General features: G+C 41.2%; 2 protein-coding genes across 2 annotated transcripts in view; one reads left to right on the top strand and one right to left on the bottom strand.

Annotated features, from left to right (window-relative positions):
- Positions 1-1,161: 1,161 nt before the first annotated feature.
- On the bottom strand, positions 1,162-15,053 carry metap1 (methionyl aminopeptidase 1). Its single transcript, XM_008277259.1, has 11 exons — positions 14,897-15,053; positions 13,025-13,076; positions 12,686-12,795; positions 12,349-12,409; positions 8,940-9,031; positions 8,781-8,864; positions 6,916-7,054; positions 6,048-6,179; positions 3,837-3,980; positions 3,685-3,750; positions 1,162-3,017 (listed from the first exon to the last, which is right to left on the bottom strand). Exons 1-11 carry the CDS (start codon positions 15,011-15,013, stop codon positions 2,851-2,853), a joined length of 1,164 nt encoding a protein of 387 aa, XP_008275481.1. The 5' UTR covers positions 15,014-15,053; the 3' UTR covers positions 1,162-2,850.
- Positions 15,054-15,126: 73 nt separating this feature from the next.
- eif4eb (eukaryotic translation initiation factor 4eb) overlaps positions 15,127-19,127 on the top strand; it is a 9,918-nt gene continuing 5,917 nt past the window's right edge. Inside the window, exons 1-2 of the mRNA XM_008277258.1 lie at positions 15,127-15,172; positions 16,275-16,378. Coding sequence (XP_008275480.1) covers positions 15,155-15,172; positions 16,275-16,378 — 122 coding nt within the window. The 5' untranslated portion in view covers positions 15,127-15,154. The remainder of the gene's footprint in view (positions 15,173-16,274; positions 16,379-19,127) is intronic.

The raw sequence follows: 19,127 nt of genomic DNA, 5'->3' as shown, positions 1-19,127 counted from the left end.
GTTTTATTGGTTTATTTTGTTTCCGGCAGAGTCTGTAGGGTGCTTTATTTTGAAAAATGACTACTTCGTCTTCCCATAACTCCCGGATGTGCTTATTTCCCGCACTTGTCGTGGTCAGTTTTCATGCCCGGCCATTAAATCTATTCTAACTGCTGCCAAAATGAATAAAAAAAACAAACTTTTCGGGAGTGCTTCTTTGAAAAGAGGATGAGATGCTGAGACGGAAGAAAAAGTAAATGCTTATTTAGCAATGATAAGTAATTTGATTTGTTTATGACACCTTTTTAATACAAAAAAAAAATATTATTTGCTATGTGTGCAATGACCGGTCCGTAGAAAATTACTTTGCTTGAAACCAGCCCGTGGTGCAAAAAAGGTTGGAGACCGCTGGTCTAACATTAGTGCCTTCGTCTCTACATTTGATATTGCGGCTATTTCACAGATGTTTTTACTTAAATGGTCATGGACTTCAAAGTTAAATATGTTTTACTTTTGTTACGTAATAAAGACTGTGTGGTCTAATCTGGTATGGGCTTCTTCTGAATAGTTTCCACGTTCTCACAGTGCTTATTTATACTCATTTTTCAGTGTGAACAAAAATTGAATATTGACATCGATAATATCGGTTATCGGCGATATCAGAAATCTTAATATCAGATATCGGTATCGGCCAGAAATTTCAATATCGTGCATCACTAATTTTACACTTGTGCTCGCTCAGTGTGCAAATTAATAAATGAAAACCTTGAATTTTTGCAATCAAAACCTCACATACCACACTAAATGAAAAGTCGTCAAATTATGCAAAACATTATCCAGTTAATTCATAAGCAGTATTATAAAACTTTAATCACTAAAATAAAGTGAAACTAACCAGGCGAGGAGTTTTCAGCGTTTTTACAGCAGCCTAGAAAACCTTCATTCTACCATTAAGAGCTGAACGTTTTGTAGATACAAGTTTAAATGTGCACCTCGGGAGTAAACAACGTGTTAAAAGTTAAATCTCAAATGCTGTCAGTGTCCGCCGCTGAGTTTAAACGGGCATTAAGGCCGACAGGAACCCAGACGCTCATTTCCATTAATAAAAGGCTGCTGAAGTTAAGCCACTTTGGGGATTTCGATCAGCGATTTATTCAAGGACAAACTCACCCACACAGGAGCTACAGAAGAGTCATTTATTACTCCATTAGAAGAAATACAAAGATGGCAGAGAAACTGTGATCACATTAGTCCTCTGAAATGTAGAAATAATAAATGCTGCTCGCACCAGGAAAATCCCCACATCAAAGTAAATGGTGACTGCCGAGTAGATGGGGAGGAGGTGGGGGGGGGACACACCAGTTTACGTGCCTTGAAATATCCAGCAAGTTTTAATTCCTAGTTTCACAAGTTAAGGCTCAATTTGCTACACCGGGGCTATTGGAAACATGAGACACTAAAGGAGTATTCCTCCAATCAGGACAGACAAGTCCAGCACTTCATTATTCTCATTCTGGATATCTACGTAAAAGCTCTGGGGCTACGTCACAATTCTCCTAGCAACCGTGGCTGATGTTCTCAAAGTGGATGTGCACTAACAATAGCCACATTCAAGATATAACAATTGGTTTTGTGTACTGGACACCTCGACGGGGGGAAACAGGACAGCAACACTATGAGCAGCTAGCCAACAGATTCCTGTATGAAGCATTAAAATCAACTCCCTATTTTTTTTTTCTTTTGCTCTCATGTCCGGAAGATAAAAGCCGCAGCCAGATGATGGTTAGTTTAGCTTATAGCACGAAACAGGAAGAAACAGCTCGCCCGGCTAATAATGCCTCTAATGCTCACTAATTAACACTTCATGTGTTGTTTGTTTAATCCGCTCAATAAAAGTGGAGGAGCAGTCCTTGACGCGGCGCACACAGCCCGCGGCTTTGCCAATTTTGTTTGTGTCCAATTTAAACAAACAACACGCACATTAATTACTGAGCTTTAAAGGTGCAAATATATTGTAGTATTTGAACTTTGGCCAGAGCCGGGCTGCTTGTTTTTTTCCCCCTTGTTTGCTTTATTTTAAGCCAGGCTAAGCTCTGTCGCTTCACATAAACAGGACAGATATGAGAGTGGTTTCAATCCTCTCATGTCACTCTTGGCAAGAAAAGAAAAGCGCTATTGCCAGTTTTTAAACCTTTAGAAAATTAACTGAACTCTGCTTCTGTTGCATCGGCACTGAAGATCCAAGATCCAATACGGCTGCCTGAGCATGCTTTTAGTTGCAAACTTGAATAAGATGTTTTCTTTATGCCTACATTTTTTGAGTTGGCGAGTCTTGGAACCTTACTGTGCCTCTAGTATTGCTGATTCTTTTCAATCCATCTCTGGTAAATTCATAAGATGTGATTGAGTTAGCAGAGGCTGAGAGAAAAGAAGCGAAGCGTGCTGTACTAGTTGAGTTTTGTCCCGAGCTCCACCGCGCCACGGACGACAACTAGTCAAGCCAGTGAAAGCTCCGGGTGAGCCAGAGTTTAAAAACAGGCCCAATGTCAAGCCTGGCCAGCCACTAAGCAAAACCAAATCTCATAAATACTTTTATATTTCCTCCAGAGGATACAGTTTTCACTAATAAAGCAATCCACATTTGTTATAAGACACATTCAAGTACTTCCATTTAGATTGAGGAACCGATATTTATTTCAAAGAACCGTGAGAGCTGCACTCATGCTGAGCTCCAGGAGTGGTGCCTCTTGATTTGAAATGTGTGTGTGTGCGTGTGTGCGTGTGTGTGTGAGTGTGTGTTTTTTCTGTGTGTGAGACCCAGAGGTGCTGGGTGTCTGGAAAAGTCCAGTCCTTGGTGCGTTCCGCTCCGGCCTACACTTGGCTCAGGAAATGAGCGCGTCCGTTGTCCTCGAGGCGGCGGGTCAGGATCTCGCAGCCGGTCTCCGTCACCAGCAGGGTGTGTTCGAATTGAGCCGAGCGCTTCCCGTCTCTGGTCACCGCCGTCCAGCCGTCGGGCCACGTCTCGTCTTGCCAGCCACCTGAGACATCACAGACACAGATGCGCTCTTTGGCTTTGGCTTACATGCCATCAATAAAACAGAACCGTGGAAACAAACCCTCCAAGTCTGGCAAGGACTCACTGGATACCTGTCAGGTATAAAGTGGCTTTTAAGACCCGTTTTAAAGCATGACTGGGTCTCACACACCATTTAACCCCCTATGAGTCCATAAGGAGCCTCGGCTTGTCTCATAAGTCTAGGCTTAAGTGGGAAGGTGCCAAAGTTATTGGCTCTGAGGGAAGTTTGGCTGTTAAACAAACTTGCTTTAAGATGAGTATTTATGTTTGTTGCTCACCCAAGAAATTTATGGATCTCCAAATCTGGTCAGATAAACTTAAGAATAAAGAGTTTCTTTAAGGGCTGAGAAACTTCTACTTCAAAAGCCAAATAAATCACTTTATATCTTGACTGGATTACTTGGAAAACACATTGTTACAAGACTGAAAACAGTCTTTCTTTGCTTACAAAAACTCTGAGATTTCTCACAACATTTTCTCTTCATTCTTATTTTACTGTCTCTTTGACTCTAGTTGTACATAATAGCTACAACTTTACTTGTTTAATTAAGGCAATGATGTCATTTTCATATGAATTGGATGGAGCTTATCTTTATAAATATAATTACTCATATAAAGGTTACACTCACCTTCACATATCATGGGCTCAATGGTGAACACATGGCCAGGCTTCATGACTCCAACTGCTTTGTTTTCTGTGTAATTAATGAGAACCGAAGTCACGCAGCTGCAATGGAACCTTAACAAATTTAATATTGATGGCGGGTACGCAGCTACTCACTGGCATAGTGTGGCACATTGGGAGCGGTGTGGAAAAGTCTGTGGATGCCGTGGCCACAGTAGCTTCGCACCACGGAGAAGCCGTTGGCCTGAGCGTGCTTCTGGATGATGTTACCCAACTCTCTGTAGCGAATGCCAGGCTTCACTGAGGAAAGGGGAGCAAAGGGCTCGGTTCATTTCACGATGCATACTGGAATGTCAACGCTGATGTCGATTATTTGAGAGTTTAATTTGTTATTTTTAACAAAATGTCTCAAACATTTTATGCCAAACACTTGCTAGTTTTAGCGTCACTTGTGTCAGGATAAAACGCTTTTCTTTGTGTGACAGGACGCTAAACTGAACATCTTTGTATTCTGGACATTTGTAGATATTTTCCTTGAGCTGTAGGAAACTGGAACCTGTTTTTACTATTTTTTGATATTCCACACACTGTAAAATAATGATTCACATGAACTGATAATGGAGAAAATCGTTCGTTGCAGCTCTATTTTTAATCACATTGCATCAACTTCCTCAGCAGATAGAGCTCCCATTTGTCATGCAAATGTAGATGATCAAAATCTGCAGATTGTTCAGCACGTTAAGGAGTCTTTATCCAGGTTAGCTTAAAGGATGATCTGCGAAACAGCTCAAAAACAGAAACCTGTCCAACGTATAGAACGACCCATCAGTTCCAACTTGCTCTACAATGGAATTGCACTCTAGTGGACAAACTATGTAACGCCAACACTGCCTATACATTGGCATTCTTGAATTGCAAATTCTTGTTACTCATCAGGGCAACATATATTGACACTAATATATCATTAGTGGGGTGACATCTGTCTTTAGTCCAAGGCTACATCCTTATCTAGAGGTGGACGATGCAACGATTATATATTGAAATATAATCTGCATTCAGAGGAATCATACAGATGGTGTCACTAAGGAATTAACAGCACACTTTTTCTTACTCCACCTGAACGTAGCAAAGCCATGACACAATAAAGATGATGCTCACTGGAGGCACTGGGCATCTTGGAGGAGAAAGTTATTTTGTAAACAGAAATAAGCGTGGCGGATGAAAAAACTGGCAAGTGGACTCACATCCTGAAAAAAAGCTTTGCGAGTTCTTCTTTTCAGAGACTGTGCAGACTGTGAATGTGGATCGCCACTGTTTACGCCAGTCACGTAGTTCCTTATGTGACCCCCGTCGCTGGTGCAGCATCAGCATTTCATTTTAACCCTTTATTGATCATTAAATGACGAGTGTCTGAGCAGAAATCAGTGTACGTTTTCTCCCCTGTTGATAATCGATTTGATAACTCATTTTCAGTACAGTGCAGTTTATGCTGACAGTCTTGCTAAAACCTTTGTGGCACCATGTGTGATATTTATTGACCCTGCACATTTAAAGGCAGTTATTTACTCATATCTGGCAACATGTTATCAGAGTTATGATGTTATCTATAAAGCTGGTAACTAACAGAGCTGACATGGGGAAGGTTACAAAGGTAGACTGGAAGTTTGCCCAATATTGCTTTATAAATGAAAGTGTACCAGTGCTGTTGCCTGTCAGTGATGTCCAACCTACCAGATCATAAAGAATGCAGCGGTGAGTGAGGGGCTTTGTATTTGTAATGAATCATAAAGATGCATGATACCAGTTCTCGTGCTAGTTGTTTACTACTGTGTATCTTTGCATCAAACAGCCATCTGGAATCATGTTTAGATCTCCTTTCTTGTGAAGCTGAACATCAGTTGGTGCCTCTGTGACAGAAGCTCTGTAATGATCAATAGCTATTATGCAGGAAATCTTATAGGGTGAAAACTCAACAAGTGCTAAAGCAGCAGAGATTAGAATCATCCCTGAAGAGTGGAAACAGAATGAACAGGTTTGTAAGTCGGGCCATTTGCCTCAAGTTTAGGTGACAGACTTTGTATCTGTGCAGCCATAGGCACAACCAGTCATGTGATCACATGGGGGGGAAATTGTGATGATTGATGATGATTCTGCCCTAAAAGTTTGTCATATGATCTTTAGGTGAGGTCGCTCATCCCCACCTTTATCGCTCACACCTTACTGCTGTGTCCTAAGAGTCGAACACTGCTGCTGCTACAGTACTAGCTGAGTAACGCACCCATCAGTCACATTCTGTCTCATTGGATAAAACACCGACGTCACTGTGTGAAGTCACAAAACCAAAAGAAAATGCGCTGCAGTACCTACCAGAGTCAATGGCTTGCATAAGGCATTCATATGTAGTCTGGACCAGTTTCTTTGCCCCTTCATCCACCTCTCCGACATAGAAGGTTTCGTTGAGGTCACCATGGAAACCGTTGTGGTAGACAGTGATGTCCACTGTGAACGTGTGGGAAGATGAATACGTCAGAGTCATTGTGTTGCATGACAAACTAGATTCTATTGTGTCCAACACAAAGCAAACACCGTGATGAATAACTTGCCTGAAGCATTTAGTGACGATAGGGAGCGTGTTTTTAGATAATGTGTACATTTGCAAGGCCAAACAAAATTTCCTTCTTTTTTTTTTAAAAATTGCTGACGGAATTGGAACCGCTAGTGTGCAAACTGGGACTTTTCCCACTTAAGGAGAAATATAGAGAGCAGAGAATCTGACTAGCAAAGCCCCACTGGTAAAGGTTAATGAAACAATTTGTCTTGTCGGGCCACGCAGCGAGAGATGAGTTGCTGGCAAGCACTCCATCAGACACTCTGAGGGGAGTGGCGGATGGAAGACATCGCCTTAGCAGAAATATTCATAAAGAACCTAAAATTGGCCAAACTCCTGCTGACACCATTTCAGGATGCTGGGACAACCATTTGTCACGGAAGAGAAATCTTTTTTTCCTCCCGCTCTTGTTAATAAAACATTTCCCTCCATCCAAACTTAGCTTAACTATTCCTAGAACTTGGTTTGACAAAGAGATTATGACTATATTTTAAAAAATGGGTGTTTAAATATGGAAATTTAAGGAAAGGCAAATGTTAGGTTGGTCAGAGGGTTTCCAAGTTAAACACAGGATAAAACATTAAAGGTGTGATAGATGTGAGAAGCAGTGCAGTGCACTGAGGTTACCGTTGAGGATATCTCCGTCTTGCAGTGGTCTTCTGTCCGGTATGCCGTGGCAGATGACTTCATTAACAGACGTGCAGCAGGATTTGGGGAAGTTGTAGTAGTTGAGAGGGGAGGGGTAGCAGTTTCTTGCTGTACAGGCCTAATCAGACAAAGTATGTTAGTTATAAAGACAGCAGTGAGGTAACAAGTCAGTAACTCAAAAATGGATGACACATAATAAAGATCCGTCACTGTTTTCTCCTCATGTAGCTGCCCTATAGACATGAACACAGTCACAGCGTGGGCTCAAATCACATCTCTGTATCCAGTCGCCCTACAGGGTGAACTGTGTGTTTATATATATACATTAGATGAGTGATTGAGCATCTGTAAAGAAGTCGGGATATTGTAAAAACAAAGCTGAAGTTCCAAAGCGGGGACGTCTGTTTACATGTAGTAACTCCCTCTTGCATTATTTATTAGCGGTGTCTGTTCCGCACCACTTATTAAATCGATTAAACAAGACTAAGTGTCTACAGCCACGTTAGCTGCTCTGTGAGGCTGCACACTGCGACAGCTGCGCTTTGAGCTAAATGCTAACGTCAGCATGTAAACACGCTCACACTGACAACAGTCACAGAGAAGTTTCCTGCAGTATTTTAGAATGTTCGCATGCTAACATTTAAAAATTAGCATTCGACACAAAGCACAGCTGTAGCTGATGGAACGTGTTGTCACGGTTATGACAATTTATCCTGAGAGGGACGTGAATGTTTGTCCAACATTTCATGGTGATCCATCAAACAGCTGTTGAGACATTTCACTCAGAGCCAAAGACGTCAGAAAAGTCAGGAGAACACCCGCATCTGGAAGATACTTCATCTGGAGGACACTAATGTCAAACAAAATGTGCCAATCCATCCAGTAGTTGAGATTTTAAGTCCCCTTATCCATGCATTAAGACTTTTGAAATTACTCTGCTTTGAATTATAATTTGTGTCTTACACAGATTTTTCAAGGACTGATGCAGATGAAAAAATGATCAAGATAAAATGTTACATATCAGTCGATATTGATCATTACTAACCACCTATTTTTTTAATAATGACCAGGAGAAAGGAGGTTTATTTTGAATATAACCACCTCATAAAGCAAATAAAACCCTGGAAGCAGTAAGACGGAGACCAGGGTGAAGCTGCTGTGAACTATGCTGAGCTGAAGCTTCTTAATGGCTGGTCTGGACCAGATGAGGGGACCCCACACTGGCCTCTGCACCCAGACAAGCTAGGTGGAGGTGATGAATGACACAGGGTTGTGGGCAACCACTGATCCACATCACCTCCAGCCTGCACCAGGGAAGAAGGTCTGTGGATGGGGGTGAGGAGAGGCTGAGGCTACCACAGACTAGTGGGCCTTTGGAGACCTGCATGGGAGCCACAGGAACAGCGATGGAGGGCAAAGGGGCTAAAGGTCACGGTATGATAGGCTGGTCATGAGCCAGGGAGGAGGCATGCTTGGGGTTTGTTCATGGAAACAACCTTATGTTTTTGTTATGTGCTTTCATGGCGATTTGTAAGTGTAGCTGTCAAACATTCTATTGAACAGTTTTCTTATTGCTGCTGATCAAATGTCAGTTGCAGGCCTAGTGTTGTAAAAATGACTTTAATTTAAGTGTCATTTAAAAATTAAAAAATCTCTCCCCACAGAAACCTGCATATCCTATTTCTTTAAGCTACCTATTGGGCTTGGGGATTTGTGATACTGCTTGCGTCCACACATCCTAACATGACCCAAGTTGCAACACATTGAATCATATTGTATGTTCACCCAAAAGACAAAACATTCCAGGCTTTATAACCCATTGGTGTGTGTGTGTGTGTATATACCAGATGTACAGCGTGGTCAATTTCCTCTGTTGTTACACCCGGTTTCACCATCACAGCAGCGATGTCCAGGACTTCTCGTGCCAGCTGCAAAGAGCGCATGTGTCAAAACCAAGCTGCATTCAATTTCTAAAAACACCATAGATTATTACATTACATTACCTTGCACACGACCCTCATGCCTTCAATGTCCTCGGGGGAAAGGATCTTGATCTGTGACGTTCCCTTCAAAACCTGCTCGGACTCAGACATCCCTGTGGGGAGGAAACAAGGACAGACAACTGGCATCACTCACATGTCAATACTCAGTTGAAAGAGCTCATCAGCTTCACTAGGATCTTGCAAGTAAAAGCAGCTGCTGTCACTCTATCAATTTCCAGACTGTCACAGCTGGATTTACATTCTCCTAATCAATTATGTTCTTCTATCAAAAGTGACAGTTGAATGAATCATCTGCTACTGAGAAGGCACATTTCATTCTTACTCTACCTTCAAAATTTGAACCGCTACCAAAAGCAAGAAAACACCAGCGTTGCAGCTTAGCATCATGTCCATCTTTAATAACCCATAAGTTTTACCTTCTGCGATGTCTGACTCCTGACAGCTTCAACAGGTCAAACAGTACATAATTAATGCAACTCCAGACCAACAGCACAAGTTGTTTTGTTTTATTAATGAATCAACAGAAACACACCTTTTAAAGAACAAATGCACATTTGCAGAGAACCCTACTCTCTACAGCAGAAGCCGAGTCTACTGTCAGAAAGCTTGGGCTGGCGAGAGCTGTCGCTATAAAAGTTTAATTGCTACATACATATTCTCTTTGTTTGTACGACAGGAACGTCACTTTTGACGTATCAGAGGAAGACTGCTGATGTCGAGGAGTTTAACTTTATACTACTCGCGCTGCGTGCCACCGGCAGCCCGTGCCCTTGGATCACAGATCGGAATTGTCTTTTGAGCTGCACTGTTTGATAAAAGGGGCTTTTATTGATGTCAATAAATTCTTTTTTTTAATACTCAAAATGTGTATAATTTTATGACTTAAATTTACTTTTTTTAAACCTCTAACAACGCAGACCTTTTTCTACATTTCTGTTTTTTTCCCCCTACATTTACATTTTCAGCAATTATGACAATATCAATTAAAAATGAAAATCTATCAACTGCATTTTACACCAGAGCTGTTGGATTGGATTCCACTGCACAGGGATTCCTGATGAAAGCGCTTAGGGAGTGTATACTGTTCATACATTACGTAATCCATAGAGCTCCTGTTTTGACATTTTTCCAGCCTAACTCATGAATATCTAACAAACATAAAAGCGTCTTGCAGTGCTATGGATAACTAGCTGCTGCTGCAGAAACTACAACTACAGCTCCAGCATCTGAGCAGAGGCAGACTAATGACACTCACACTGTCGACTCAGAAGAACGGAGCAGGACTGTTACATGGAGGACAACAGAAGCACAGATTTCAGGTAGTCAAGTCAGTGTGGCAATGAATGAAGCGACTAGTAATCCATCTACAGATTCAAGCACATCCAGGCATTATTATTGGACTGGAAAGTGGAAACAAACATGTGTTGGTCAAAGCACTGACGTCATCGGGAATTCGCAAATCTATAATTTATTAACTCAACAAGATGATTGCTGGATGAACATGAACAGTTGCTTAGCAACAAAGACATGAGACAGGTTTGTGTACAATTCAAACACAGCCCTCCTTTTGACCCAGGGAGCCTACAGTGTGAGTGCAACAATCAATTAGACGTACTTACGCTCTGATTTACCTGCTCAGAAAAGAAGCAAAGTATGTGAAAATTCCAGTGTGTACAATATAACGTCTTTATGAAGGTTAAGTCTGCTTCCTTTTATTTATATTGTGGTAATAATCAAGGTTTTATAGGTAATTTGAAAAACACTTCAGAGTTGACTGGAGCTCAATAGCAGAGATATGTTGGGAAACATTAGCCTGCAACAATTGTGCTTCACTCCCTGAATAGGCATCACAGGAGAATGAAGGGAGACTGTAACCATGACTACCTGAGTATGGATCTATGCAGTTAGATGACAAGGATGTAGAGGTTGCCATGGTTGCACAATGAATGGCTTGCCCAGAGAAATAGATGTAATATAAGGCAGGTTAGAATTATCACAATGTGTGATAATTTACATAAAAGAAGCAGGCTGGTCATAAAAAACACAGCATGACAGCAAACCTGTCAGCAGGTTTACTTTCCCCTGCAGTAAATCTGACACCAATGGACAGAGATCACAGTGAGATATTACTGGGGCTGGGGCAAGCAAAAATGTCAGCGGAAGAAATGTGTCTTCGTGACATTAAATGTATCTTAAATGTTAACATACCAAAAAGGTGGTTAAAGAAATTGCATGCATGTACTGTGTATGAATCCCCAGAAACCAACCACCTTCATGAAAGCCCCACTGAGCAACGTTTTTATAGAAATACTGAATGACAGTCACACTAGTGAAATAATACTGGTGCTGCCAATTCCAGCTGTGAGCAAACATGTAATTCTGCAGCTGTAAACAGATTTCAGTCACTTGCTCAAACCACATAACGGTTCAAATGCATGAGCGCAAGTGCAAATTGCTGGTTTTAAATGACAACACACCACAGCTGCACAGATTTCTTTAGTTAGGTAAAACTGTCAATGAACTAGCGGCAGAGACTGCTGAGTTAACTACTGCGTTTCAGATACAACTAAGCTGGTCTTGATCTTCGTTCGGTCCTAACGTCAGCGTTGCCTTTGGGGCGGCTCAGACTATCATGTTTGTGGACAGTTCTCCAGCCAATAGCACAAGACATCTGTGTATCATCTGTGTATTCATGCAAAAACGAAAACACACGCATGAGTGAGCGCTTTGTCAAGACCTCTGTAACGCACCGAGAGGCTTTCAACAGGTTTCTGTTCTTAATGCACGCTCACGAGTAAAAAATCTTTACCACTAGAGACGAACTGGTGTGTTGTAGTAACCTAGCATTCTGGTCTTGAATGTCTTAATGTGCACTTTGATTGAGTGATTACTCATCTGCCACCAACACAACTACAGACTCCAGTAGATGTAGCTACACAAATCAAAGTCTTGTTGACAATGTGGTCGCCGGGTGACAATTGTTTTTTCAGCTTTTCCACAATTAACAAACAACAGACCTCTTAAATGGCAAAGGCGACAGTTTAAAGCCCCACCACATAAAATACTACCAAAATGTATTAAGAATCTTACTTTAGGAGCAACTTGTAGGATATGACAGCTCTAAAGCACAATGTTGGACAGACAAAATTAATCTAAGGACACCTTTGCCAGTTAAATCGGGACACACAAAGAGACTGTAAGTACTTAAAATGATTACTTTAAAAAAAAAATGTTGAACTGACAGCATTGTTTGGAAGACAATAAAAATAAATTGCATTTGCCTGCACACTGTACACATGCATGGAAAAAAAATAGACAGTTTTAAAAAAGAAAGTTACACTTTCCAAATGGATGCTGAGCCAATATGAGGAACTAAAAATACATTTCCATAAGAAAGAGACCTGGTTACCTCTGGGATGATCGGCATAGTCGGGTCTTTGGATGTCACCAGGCACAGGCCTCATAGGAGTCTACATGTGGGACAAGGAGAAGACAGACAGCTTACATCACCAAGTTCACATATATCAGCATTTACATAAGAAAATACCTGAAGCAAGTCACAAGATTCATTTCATGTTAGTGTCTGTGTTTTCACTTGAAACATTCAAAAAGACGAGGATGTGGCTTTGTTTTGGATGTTTCCAAGCTTTAAAACATGTGATGATGTGGTGTGCAGCTGTGACGCATCCATTAGTCGTTTAATGATCCACACATACAAAAAGCTGTGTAAATAGTGAAGAACTAACCAGTGGGTAGTGAGGGCGTAGTTTTCCTGTATAGCGGTAACCAGACCATGGGTCTGTGTTGATGTCTCTCTCCACACAGTTCTTAGATTCATTCTGGTTCTTGTCTTCCTCTGGAGAAAGAAAACAACATAAAGTCTCTAAAGCATCTGGCACCACTGTGTCAGTTCACAGTCAAGGAACATCAACTACTCTTGACAAACAGCTCTGAAATGAACATGCATGACTACAGTTGTTTCTAAATGCTCTTTCTGTACTGTTAACCTATGTGTGAATACAATGAAGCTTATTCATATAAAGTGAAAGAGCACAACAGAGAACATAACTGACAGTGATACCTACTTGCTTTTTTGTGCAGCAGCTTGTGAGATGCCCAGCTTCCTTTGAAACATTCCTGGAAAGGAAAATAATTATTATACAACCTTCAATACAGTACAAATTGCACTCCAGAGTACACTTTACCAATGTTGAACAATTGTATGCATGATAATTGAATTTCTGATGATAGATAATACACGCATCCATCCATTATCTATACACCACCTAATCCTCACTAGGGTCGCGGGGGGCGCTGGAGCCTATCCCAGCTGACTTAGGGTGAAGGCAGGGGACACCCTGGACAGGTCACCAGTCTATCACAGGGCTACACTTAGAGACAGACAACCAAGCACACTCACATTCACACCTACGGACAATTTAGAATCACCAATTAACCTCAACATGTTTTTGGACTGTGTGGGAGGAAGCCAGAGAACCCGGAGAGAACCCACGCTGCACGGGGAGAACATGCAAACTCCACGCAGAAAGATCCTGGTGCCCCCACCGGGACGTGAACCTTCTTGCTGCGAGGCAACAGTGCTAACCAACTGCGCCACCTTGCAGCTCATAGATAATACAATTAAATGCAAATAAAATACAGGCTGCATCTAACTTTTTTTATTACTTGTTATTTTAGGTTAACCAGCATTAATATTAATCAGTTATTTTAGGCATAAAATGCCAGCAATCTGTGCAAAATGCAGAGGCGTTACTGAGAATCAGCATCAATATCAGGGAAAAAAAAACACAGTCAACCATAAATAAAGACTTTATATATAATATGTGTCTCTATGTGTATTCTTGTTATGATCAGGCTACAATTTATTAATTTCATTCATTTTATGGTTTGGACAATTACCAGCAAAGAGAGACTGGCACCATAGAGAGCAGAGTCAGATTGCACAGCCAAAAGTGCCATCACAGCAGAGACCTTTAGGGTCAAATACCATGGCACCACAAGGGAACTGGGGCTGCCACCGAACCCAACTATTTATAGAGGTTTTGAATATAAAGTACAGCACATTAGATCTACGGTTGATCTAATGCAGCAGAAGATCTAACAGAGCATCGCTGCAAAGAGGGAACTTGCTGTAGTTTTATGTTTAATGGCAGAGACCTTTTTTCAAAGTGGCATCAGCCACAAAACTGAATCCACAAAGTTGATCAACGCAATACCCACCACATGACTCCCACGAAGCATTTTAGCAAAGCATAACTGCAACTTGCAATACTTCTGCCAGTACTAAAAGTTGTCATGTTACTCAAACAAGTCCTGCACATCTGTATAACAAGTGGAGAGCAGCTTCTATTTAGGACTTGTGTGATATTCAGCCAAGCATGACATGAACAAGTCATCCTTAAATTGACAGATTTTTGAGTGGGGTTTGGTCTCGTGGGAAAAAAGTACCAGGATGAGGGTCAAACATCGTGGCACTAGTGATCTCTGTAGCACTTTACAACTTAAGTTTTATTTCCTGCATGTAGTGCATTAAAAAAAAAAACAGTTCTTACACAACACACAGTTTTTCATACACCGTTTCACCCTGTCAGCGAAACAACTTCACACCACGAGCTCTTATTTAGAGCAAGGACGTTATACCACTCACTTTAGCCAACAGTTAGCTAGCTAAACGTTTCTCTCGGCCTACTGTGACAGAGATAGCATCGGTTACAATCGCTGGCTGCATTATTTATCTTCAGCAGTCTGTCTATCGTTACACACCCAAACGCGCCTTCGTTAACGTTTAGCAAATGCGTTATTAGCGGGTTTACCGAGCTCCTGAAACACACATGTCTGCGTAGCTTTGACAGTTAGTTAGCAGCCTCGTGATAAGACAGAGGGCCCAGGTGTGTGGCCACCGCTAAAGCCGGACAAAGCGAAAAAAGCAGCAGTACCTGTGAACAGAAATAGGAGCCTTGAATACCAAGCTTGATACATGTGGGACACTGAAGTTTAGCGTCCTTGCTGCAGCCCTCTGTCTCACACTCCCTTCTAGCCTCGGTGCTCGCCATGCCTTCGTCTGCAGGAGGGGTGGAGTCGCCGACAAGCAGCCGGCCAGGCGGCGGCACGCACTGCGCATGTGCGGGTGCTGCGCCGTCACGTTGCGCAGCTCGGTCCAATCAACAGAAACTTTCCTAACAGAGATTTGTAAGATGGCGACAGCCGAACCGGTGAGCACTTTCTGTAAAGAACATATCAAAACATATGGGGGGGCTTCTTGCTGAAATTACGGACCGATATCACATTTAAAGTTTACGTACGACTTTTAAACTGTAGTACGTTAGCGATAGTTGACCGCCGGTGCATGTGAACGTGGTGTTTCGAGTAGTTTCAAGTTTGTCTTCTGTGCCACGACCTAGGCGTAAAACAGGAATGCCTGTGTGTGGAGATCTCCCAACTTTAAGGCTGACGTTACTGCTAACCGACGTGCCGTCCGCGTGAACCACACAAACGTCCATTACTAAATTAGTCACTTTAGTGTTGTTGACGTGTTTAGTGAACAACACACGCAAGAAGTGTTTTTTAAAAAGTTATGTTTATTCATTAAAATAACCCAAAAAAAATTCGTCACGTGTAATAACGCATTATATACAGGTAGGAGTTGGTTTTGAAGGTAAAAACTGTCATTGGTAGACACTGGTCCTTGCTGACCTCTACGATGCAACATTAGCTATTTTAGTAGCTGATGGTGAAACAGCTAAAGGGGCGCATTTAAATGTTGTTTGCGAGGAGGGGGGGGGAAACGGTGCTTGACATTACGTAATTTACATGTCGAAACTGACACTGGTTGTAAATTTTAGTTTTTTAGTTTTTTTTATGAAACTGTAACTTTGTCGGAAAAGTGGTCAGCTATGAATGGAAAATTCGCCTTGTTCTCTTCGTTTATGAACAAATATTGTGAACATGGCATAGAAATTATTAACTGTTATGCCCCTGAGGGTTATTAGCTTGAGTTAGCTACCCAACCTCTTGCTTCACATGAGAGAGAAATGTGTTCCAGATGTTCATATCAGGTTTCATAAATGAACGCTTCTGTCTTTGAATTTATTTAGGCGCTGCTATGTGATTAAATGGGCTTTTTGTGTTTGTTGCTATCACTATGAAAGTTAGCATAAATGGTTCAACAAGTGGAAACCTCCTCGTGAAGTCCATGCGGCTATAACAGGACACAAGGGAGCACAGAAAATTTCATTCTGAATCCTCCTGCCTTCCTCCCTAATACCCTGTCTGTTCCCACTCTATAATGTTTATTTGTGGGGTTTTTTTTTTTAGGAAACCAACCCGAGTCCACCCCAGCCTGATGAAGATGGAGCTGAGGAACCCGGACAGGAGATTGTGAGCCCAGAGGCCTACATCAAACACCCCCTTCAGAACAGGTCAGGGAAGCTGACGTTTATTTTTGAGATGACAAGTTTACGTAAGGCAAGCATTAGAACACACACATGAATTTGTCTAAATGATGTGGCGGGTCCAAGGGTCAGTGTTTGGAGCATCAAAGAATCAGCTCCAGCACTGCACAGCTTACTGTACTGTGTGCTTTTGTTAGAAGCAAACAATTTATTTATTTTTTTTACGTTTGGTACGTGTCCTGGAAAGCAGCCTTATTAGAAACCTTTTGCTTCTTAAAGACTGATTTTTACAGATCTTGTATAACTGTTGGTTGTCTGCTTGTAAGCATTTGTACTCCCTAATTAATAATAGATTAATTATTGACTACCTTCATTTTGTCATGTATAGTAAAGCTTTAGTTATTTTTTTATTATTATCAACCATAGCCAGAAGGCATGTGTTACTGCTAGAAGTTCTACTTGTAAAGTTCACAATTGGCATTCAGGTATGCCAGTATCTGATCTCCATCAGTGGGAGTGGCCGTTCCCAGATGTGAATGTGTGCAGCTGTATAAATGCCAACATGAAAAAAGTGCTTCAAACTTCAAGGAAAAGATCGGTGACCAAGTCAGTCACGTTTGATGTCTTGGCATAATACAAGAACTGAACGATCCTTACTCCGTGCAGCTGAATGGAGCGGCTCATGTAGAAGCAAGACATGAATCGACCATTCACTGAAAACAATGAGGGCTGTGTTCACGAGAGGAAGCTGAGCCATTTCCAGAATTGTCTGCATCATGACAGCATGATAGAAAACCTGATCATACGAAGAAAATATCAGTTTTCTTCTTCAAATTCGAATAGATTTGCTTTCCAGATAGATTTGAACCCTCTCAGGTATAGGATATGTAGCGCTGCTGGCTTTATTATTCCTTTAAAGTGATGGCATTCAGGTGTTCAGACGTAAGATACTTTTATATTCATGTTAGTCACAGCTTCATTCAGACACACCAACAACAGTGATGGAAGGAGCGGCAGTATGCATGCACGAGAGAGTGGACATTACATCAAATGATGTAGAATGCATAATTAATGTGCAAATAAACAAAAGACTCAATCTGAACTAATAGCTGCTTATCACACTGTTAAAATCACTGTTAGTTTAGTTCTCTAAAGTTCTCTCTTCAGGCTAAAGGTGCTGTTCACATGTGATGATAATCTAACTCCTAATTTAATTTTAAAAACAACAAACATTCCAACAGCTGTGATGGAGCTCAGGACTCAACCTGAGGACGGCCGCTACGTAACAAATGATTTAACTGCAGCGGATGAACTCTGTGTGACAGCTCCCCTGTCTGAAAGGAAAGTGCACAGTGTGACTTGCCTTTTGATCCAGTTTACATGCTGGGGATAGTTTATAAGTAATTAATACATTTTACTGCTGTCACACATGCCAAAATGTGCATAACTTGCTCACTTTGGACAAACTCGGAGGAAAGACTCTTCATTAAGGTGGCTTGTTGGAGACTTCATCGCAGTAAAATTTAGTTTTTTTGCATGTTTCAGTTTGCAGCCCAATAGAAAAACAGCTAAGCAAAATGGGTGAGACAAGTGTTTGCCATTTTGCCAAGGAACTGTGTCTTTTGAGCTCTCTGTAATGTTTTTGAACCAAAATTGTTATTAAAGGTTTCGCTAAATTGCTTTGCACATCTCAATTTACATCACTTCTGTGGGCCTATCTGTTAATGCGACTGCATGCCGTTCAGGCTTGTACAGTGTTGAAAGTGATACGGAAATGTTGGAGGATCTGATTCAGTAAGATTGATGTTTCCACTTTTGTGGAAAAAAGACCATTGTGGTCATTCAGACATGATGCCATTCATTCAGATGCCATCAAAAAGATTAACAAAAAAATCAAATTACGTAAAATAAAATGTATAATTGACTGATTAAATTTAGATCATTTCTTTGGTTCAGTGCAGCTAATTTGATTTGTAAATATATACAGAAATTTTTCTAGTGTGCCTATAGATAGTGACTCAGCATTGTTACATGTGTCTGTGCGTTCTCATGTTCTTCCTGTGTGAAAGTGGATTCTACAGACATACATCCTGCTGTTCTGGAGGCTCTTTATTTCCCCACAGTCAGACTGTGGTGGTCTGCTGACCTGTCCAGGGTGGTTCACAGTTTTTCTATCAATCCGTACCGAGATACGTTCCAACTCCCTTCTGTGCTGAATACAAATAAGCAATGAATGAATATTTTATGTATATTTAAATTCCACAAGGATGTTTATGTCCAAAGGGGTCAAATAGAAAAGCCAAACTCAACAGAAAGCCAGTCAGCTAAAAGAAAAGTCTGATCCTAAACACTTTAGTGGTGTCTCACATTGTCTCTGTAGTGAGGATTTGCTGACAAGTTAGATTTAAACGGCCAAATATCCAAACTACTGTTGATAAGGAAGGCGTAAAGTGAATTAAATGTCTTTATTCTTCTTTATTGGCTCAGATACACTAGTCTGCAAAATACAGCAGAAACAACATAACCATAGCAAAATGATTTATTTATTTCGTTCATTCATGTATTTGGGCGCCTTGGGCACTCCAGCCTCTCCCAGCATGCACAGGAAGGCAAAGAAACACCCTGCTGAGGGACTGCACAGGGCTCCAGGCGAACTTTTTATATTGATTGTACCTAAATTAGGTGCACCAAAACTTTTCACTGCAAGTAATAAATAAACATATAAACATTCCCACACACATAAGTATGTAGGTAAGCTGTAAACAAATAAAGGTGC

This window comes from Stegastes partitus, unplaced genomic scaffold (genome assembly GCF_000690725.1).
Source record: "Stegastes partitus isolate 25-593 unplaced genomic scaffold, Stegastes_partitus-1.0.2 Scaffold93, whole genome shotgun sequence".
Classification (NCBI taxonomy): domain Eukaryota; kingdom Metazoa; phylum Chordata; class Actinopteri; family Pomacentridae; genus Stegastes; species Stegastes partitus.
The sequence above is the reverse complement of the archived record's forward strand: the minus strand, read 5'-3'. Positions and strand labels throughout refer to the sequence as shown.